The sequence below is a fragment of the Garra rufa genome, chromosome 12 (assembly GCF_049309525.1).
Source record: "Garra rufa chromosome 12, GarRuf1.0, whole genome shotgun sequence".
In the NCBI taxonomy this organism is placed as follows: domain Eukaryota; kingdom Metazoa; phylum Chordata; class Actinopteri; order Cypriniformes; family Cyprinidae; genus Garra; species Garra rufa.
Window position 1 is genome coordinate 19980566 of NC_133372.1, and position 7631 is coordinate 19988196.

A 7631-nucleotide genomic window follows, 5' to 3' on the forward strand; every position below is an offset into this window, starting at 1 on the left:
CTTTTTATAAGGAAGCACAAGCCTGAAGCCCTGAGTCAAAATTAGTCTCTTTTTTTTTCCTTTTAATCAGTAGATCTCATTTGTGATGGTATAATACTCCTAGTGTTCAACTGAAGAGTCAAAGTGTGGGTTCAGTGGGTGTAACGAAATGAATAGAATCTCATTTTTCACAACATTTTTGTTGGGTTAGCTTATGAACAACAATATTAATATCATCATACAGTATATTATTTTATTTGAAGGAAAAGAAGAAAAAAAATGGTGATGTGAGGACCTTTCCTTATGGAGTCTGTGTGGTATTTTAAAGGTAAATCTGCGTCTATGTGTGTTTCAGTCACACAGTTGTAAGCCACTTATACACAAATATTATTCATATAAGAAAGAAAAAATATTCAAAATCTTTCATTTGTATTACAAAAAATATTTATATATTTATTTATTTGTATAGAAATAAACCTGTTTAGGATAAAAAAATTATGTTATTAATTAGATAACTTTATATATGTATATATATATATATATATATATATATATATATATATAAAGTGTGTGTGTTTGTGTTTGTATTAAAATCCATATGCAGTTTATTTGTATTTATCAGTTTATTTATTATTATTTATATATAGTTTGTCATTTTATATTAGTTTTAGCAATTTTAATACTTCAACTTGATTTAAGTTCTAATTAATTATATAAATTTCATTTATTATATAATGTTTAATAATTTAAAGATTTTCATCTAATATTTATATTTTAAGTATATATATATATAAAAACTAATAAATAAATATATTTATGTTTTATTTTAGTTTTAGCAATTGTGTTATTTGCATTTATCAGTTTACTCATTAATATATAGTTTATGTAATTAATTTGTATATTAGTATTAACAGTTTTTGTACTTCAGCTTGATCCCAGTTTAATATTTAATGTAATATTTTGTTTATTATATTAAAGTTTTTCATATATATATATATATATATATATATTTGTGTGTGTGTGTGTGTGTGTGTGTGTGTATATATATATATATATATATATATATATATATATATAAAATTTATTTATTAAATTAAAATTTTATTTAATTTAAATTCCAACACAATGTGGTCAATTATTTTTGAATTATTTTGGACAATTAAAATATAATATGTATTATAAATGTATTAGTTTTATTGGTTGTATCTGTTTTAGTTTTAGTAATTTAGTAATTTGTTTTATTCATTAATATATAGTTTGTGTAACTAATTTTTATATTGGTATGCACAATCTTTGTACTTCAACTTGAATTCACTTCTGTCTAATTAATTTATTTAAGATTTTATTTAAATTGTTTAATATTTTAAGGTTTATTTGTAATTTATTTTTTATTTTTTTAATCCATATATTAAATTAAATTCAGTGTTTTTGATTAAACATTATACACACACACACACACACACACACACACACACACACATACAGTTCATATATTACTTTTAGTCATTATGTTATTTGCATTTATCAGTTTTATTCATTAATATTTATATGTAGTTTATGTAACTAATTTTTAGATTAGTTAATACTTCATCTTTATTTTAGTTTTGTCTAATTAATTATTATTTTATATGTTTAATATTTAAAAGTTTTTCCATCTAATATTTATATTTTATTTTATTTCAGCATTATACCAAATTATTTGAAAAATATTTTCCGTTAAATAACAATAACAAAAACTGCCCATCACACCTAGTAAACATAACCTTCATGTTTGCATTACCAAAAGTATAGCAGAGCTCCATAATCTCATCCCTGAATCATACTTAAACTGTATTATTCAGCAGTCACCTACATACTTAAGCCAATAAGGACTTATGCTGTCCCAGATATTGAAACTCTTGTGCCAGCATGTGAGAAGGACACCCATCCTTTGTCTCCTGAATGTGTTCAGTGTTCCTGACTCATCATCACAAGACTCCCTCAATACAACCGACTAAACTGTCCTCAATATAAGATCGAACAGGAAAGGAAGTGCTCCTCACAGAGCTGGGGCCTCTTCAATAAATAGCCTATAATTAAGACTATTTAGTTTTGGTCATATTGACATGAAGAGCTGCTGTGCTCTGTACTGTGGAGCCCACAGGCAAATGAGAGAGAGAGTCTTAAAGACCTTTTGTATGTTCAGAACTCCATAAGCCATATGAGAGATACACCTGGGCTGTGGATTTCAAATTCCCATTCAATTCTGATGATCTTTTTGCACCTGATTTTGCTTCTAACACATCCAGACTTTAATCAATAAATCAAGAGGATGAAATGTTTTAATGATGGAGACTGAGAATTGCAGTGTGGCACAAGTGATTTTCTCACATCAGTCATGGCCTCCTGTGTTGTTGTGTAAAAACAGGAACATTTTGGTATCGACCCGAACTGTTTTTATTGTTGAGTTACCCAGAATGCCCAGCTGTGTTGTCCATTAGTGCGTGGTGAAGTGTAAAAGGCCATGTTGCTGAAGGCTGTGAATCAGGCTGGTCTCATGACTGCCACAACTCTCTATTCAGTCTTTGTTTGTTTGCCAGCAGGCTAAATTTGCTCTCGATAACAAGTATAAAAGAAGGCCATCCTTTTCTTTTCTAGCTAAGAGACTATTTACTGTTACAGAACTGTTGCGGATGATGTAGAAGACCTTAAATACTGTCTAAAACGCAATGGGAAGATTATCACAGGAAACAGATGGACAGCGTAGTGTTAGTTTGATCGGCGCAGCTTTGTCTTTCTTCTAATACTGTAATATTGTCTTTGTGTGATATTTTGTAAGGCCGTCTTCTTTCTGCTAGCAATTTTGAAGTGTTTGACGGTGAGCTTTTGTGCACTGGGCAATAACAGAGAGGATGAGTAAGTGTAAGAAAGAGTTGAGCGAGAGAGAGAGAGAGCGGTTGCTGATCCGCAGGGTCAGCGGAGCCAACGCCTCTCAGCTGGCTTATATGGAAAAGATGCTACAAGAAACCAAAGGCCTGCTGGAGAAAAAGACAGAGACTGATTCGGAAAGCAAAGACTGTGGCGACACTATGGGTGTGTATCTGAATCTTCAGGTTTTTCTGAGCTTTGCATTACTAGTTTGATCTATATAATCTATATTACAAAAAAAAAAAACTCAATGAAAAGACAAACATAATTTAATAATTACTTTTTTTTTTTTTTTGGAAGTGAACTTTAACAAATAGTGTAAAGCCCTATTCGGACGGTAGCCTAATTGTTTCTCATGCAGACGTAAGCTATTTCAATGTTATCTCACAACCAATTTGTACATATTTTACCAGGTGGCTAATTCAAATGACCTCACTCGTACGATTTATCTAGACACCATGGGTGATGGGTAAGTTTAGGGGCGAGGTTTGGGTAGGTTATTCATACAAATTGGAGAACTTGTAAAATCTGTACGATTTTTCAAAATAGCCACATCGTGATGATATGTACGAATTGCCTTGAAATCAGGTTTGCTATTTTCAACATTGAGGCTACAGGGGTTGGTTTGTGATTTTATTGCCGTCCAAATCCAGAATGTCTGTCATTTTCTCCCACCGCACCAACTCTTTTTTGATAAACACAAGGTCGTGTGGTAATTTAATTCATATCTGAATTCCTTCTTTGAGTTTACAAGAAGAAATCGAAATTTAGCATTTAAATAATTTTTGACCACTGACGAATGTTGTACGGTAAATGTTGAACTTTATAAGAAATTTATTAGAATTTTTGTATTTATTAGAAATTATGTAAAGTATTTACAAGAACAGTATTTCATAATTGCTCCATCACAGCAGTTGGAGATGTTAAGAACAAAAAGACATAAACATTTGACATGGGTAATTATTATGGCAGAAACACATAAGCAATACAATTTTAAAATATGTATTATATAGAACTATATGCTTAACCATATTGCATATAATTATATACAACTAATGTGTGTCTATTTGCCTGTTTCCGCCTATTTAAATAGTCAGATAATAAATAGGATTGTATATTATAAAACATGCTTAGAATAATAAGAATAAATTCACGTTTTATCATGCGATACGTGAGCAGTTCGTAGGATCACAGTTCGGGTTCGTAGGATCACAGAACTCCTCCACAGTATAAATCGCCATCCGAATCCATGAGTTTTATCACCAACATGCCATGTCAATTTATTTTTACAGACGTACCCATGAGAAACGATTACCGTCTGAATAAAGCTATCTCAATCTCAAAATGGTCATTATAATAAGATAAGAAAATACAGTTGAAGTCAAAAGTTTACATACACCTTGCAGAATCTGCAAAATGTTGATTATTTGACCAAAATAAGTGGGATCATCATACAAAATGCATGTTATTTTTTATTTAGTACTGACCTGAATACGATACTTAACATAAAAGATGTTTACATATTAGTTTCCTAATACTGTGTTGTTACCTGAACGATCCACAGCTGTCTTTTTTTTGTTTTGTTTTGTTTAGTGATAGTTGTTCATCAGTCCCTTGTTTGTCCTGAACAGTTAAACTGCCAGCTGTTCTTCAGAAAAATCCTTCAGGCCCCACAGATTCTTTGGTTTTTCAGCATTTTTGTGTATTTGAACCCTTTCCAACAATGACTGTGTAATTTTGAGATGCATCTTTTCACACTGAGGACAACTTTAAACGCTCACTGATGCTTCAAAAGGAAACCCAATGCATTAAGAGCTTAGAGTGAAAACTTTTGAACAGAATGAAAATGTGTACATTTTTCTTATTTTGCCTAAATATCATAGTTTTTTCTATTTAGTACTTCCCTTCAGAAGCTACAGAAGATACTTACATGTTTGCCAGAAGACAAAATAGGTGAAATTTACCCTGATCTTCAAATTCAAAAAGTTTTTCATCCCCCGCCTCTTAATGCATTGTGTTTTGAATCTTCTGCAATAGTTGCGTATGAGTTCCTCAGTTGTCCTCAGTGTGAAAAGATGGATCTCAAAATCATACAGTCATTGTTGGAAAGGGTTTAAATTAGGGGTGGGCATAGATTAATTTTTTTAATCTAGATTAATCTAGATTAAATTTTGGAATTAATCTAGATTAATCTAGATTAAAATGGCTAATTTGAATTCTGCTGAAGGCATTCAGAATATGTGTGCTACCCAAATAATGACTTAAAGTCTTTGAGAATGGATCATAAAGCTCATGAAGCTGTTCTATGATAATTTGTTGATGAAAATAAATTATGTTCAATTAGATGTACTTGTGTTTACTAACTAACTAACAATGAAATTATTTTTTCTACCTATTAGATTGTGTTTTTTTTAACGTCAACACCTACCCAGCCCATTACATGTTACACCGTACTTTTATTTTGACAGGTTGCCGAGAAGTTTCTGTGTATACAGTATGATATGATGCTAGTTTTCTCAAATGAAACGGTAAAAGTGACACTCACAGCAGTTTGGGAGATTGAGTTTATCTGTTCATGTGAGATGCAAATGCCAAAAATTACCGGGAGCGTCACGTGTGTTTCAGTATGCGTGTAGTAAAAGCGCGTCTCCGCAATGCATACATACAGCTAGGCAAACGGAACATATCGGATTCATATTAAAACGGTCTTTTTGCATTTCAGTTTTCACATACACTAGTCCATATCGCGATTTGAATTAAGTGACTGACCAACATTTGATTTATGAATCCAAAAAACGACGAATTTACGTGGCATTTCGCTATAGTAGATTCGGTTTTTATGAATGGAGGATGACGCGATCCCGTCTGTGTTTTGGCGGAGGAGACTTAAACGCGCGACCATATTCTACTACAGTCTTCGGTATACATCCGCGTTAAACTATCAAGGTGAAAGTCATCATAGCTTGCGTAGTTTAGACCCAGCTCCCAACCCAAATTTGAGAATAGATTAACGGCGATATTTTTTTATCGCGCGATAAGAGTTTCACGTTAACGCAGCACGTTAACGCCGATAACGGCCCACCACTAGTTTAAATACACAAAAATTCTTAAAAACTGAATAATTTGTGGGACCAGGCAGTTTACCTGTTCAAATAAGGGACTCATGAAAAACTAAACAGCTGTGGATCATTCAGGTAACAACACAGTATTAAGAATCAAGAACTACTTTTTTGTGGCTGCCTTTAATTATAACAGCTATATTTAATGGTTTTCACGTTGACAAATGAATGTGTATTCATTCAGACTCATTTGTTTATGTCTGGTCTTAGTGTCTGATCTGGAGCAGAGGGTCCAGCGCAGCAAGCGAGACCGTCGTAACTCCCTCCACCGCACACAGCTGCTGGAGAGTCAGATGAAGACGGTTCGCGGTGAGCTCGTGGGCACGCTTGACCACCTGCAGGAGCTGCGCAACAAATTACGACGCTCGCAGCAGAAAACAGAAGAGCGGGAAGCAGCTATGCAAAAACTGGCTGCAGGGCTGAGGTGAGACACCACCTGTTCACCTTCAGCTCATGGGTTACCGCATCCATTCGTCTCGTCATAAAGACTTTCAAGCTCTGTTCATTTCAAATATCTGTTTTGACTACATCGATTCATCTCGCCCATAAAGACTTTAAAGCACTGTTCATGCAAAATATGTTAGACTGCATACAAAATGAAAACTGGCTCATACATTCCTATGCAACCAGATGCTGTTGTAATATCTATATTAAATGTTTAAAGCATGCCACAGTTATGTTTGTACCCTCCAAAGATAGAAGCTGTTCTCCCATTCTGGTTCTGGTTGATGTGAACTCTGATGATATAGTATCCTGTTGTTAGTGAAATTCAGCCTTTAACCATAATTTACTATTTAGGACATCCACTGACTTGTTAACTTGAGAAATAAATTTCGCACCCTGTCACATGTGACACATTCTATTATGCTAATTTATGCGTAAAGGCTTTAGACATGTGATTTGTTGTTTTGGTTGATGTCTTTACACTATTTGTTTATAGCACCGCAGACTGTGTACAATGTCTTGCTTTGCTTTGCTTTAGTCCCCTACACACATACACTTTTGTCTTTTAATTTATTGTAATGTTTATTTCTGTGAACTTTTATGCGATCTGCAATATTACATGCTGTTTCAGCATCAATATTAATTACCTATTCAGTAATGCAAGTGAACTTTGAAGATTGTGTGTGTCTGGGCACTCTATGGTTTTGTTCATTAAAATATCGATATGTCCTCCAGGTTGTACTTTATGAAAAGAAAACAGATGCATTATATCCATTTCAGTTGTGGATTTCCTCCCCATATCCTAAAGATCACTTTTTCATGTTGCTTTCGGGAGCTTTAGTATAAGATTCAATTCTAAATCTACTTTTCAGATCCTCCGCTTTGACTGAAGTTCTCTCATATTTTGCGTCCTCATGCCACCCTTGCAAGCGAGATATAACACCACTGAACTGTTCTCGCTTCACCGTACATTGACAGGGTAATGGTGCAGAATTTAGCCCTGATTAAAAATGCTATATACAGAGAATTGTATGAAACAGAGAATCTAGTATGCTCACTTGAGATAACGTCATTAGTCACTGCTTAAAGGGATACTTCATCCAAAAATGAAAACTCTGTCACTAATTACTCACCCTCATGTTCCAAAACCTGTAAGACCTTTATTCATCTTTGGAACACAAA

At 33.3% G+C, this 7631-nt stretch overlaps 1 protein-coding gene across 1 annotated transcript; it reads left to right on the forward strand.

Moving 5' to 3' along the window:
- Nucleotides 1-2632: 2632 nt before the first annotated feature.
- LOC141347458 (uncharacterized) lies at nt 2633-7178 on the forward strand. The gene is made up of 2 exons (XM_073852478.1): nt 2633-3051; nt 6216-7178. Exons 1-2 carry the CDS (start codon nt 2871-2873, stop codon nt 6431-6433), a joined length of 399 nt encoding a protein of 132 aa, XP_073708579.1. The 5' UTR covers nt 2633-2870; the 3' UTR covers nt 6434-7178.
- Nucleotides 7179-7631: the final 453 nt, after the last annotated feature.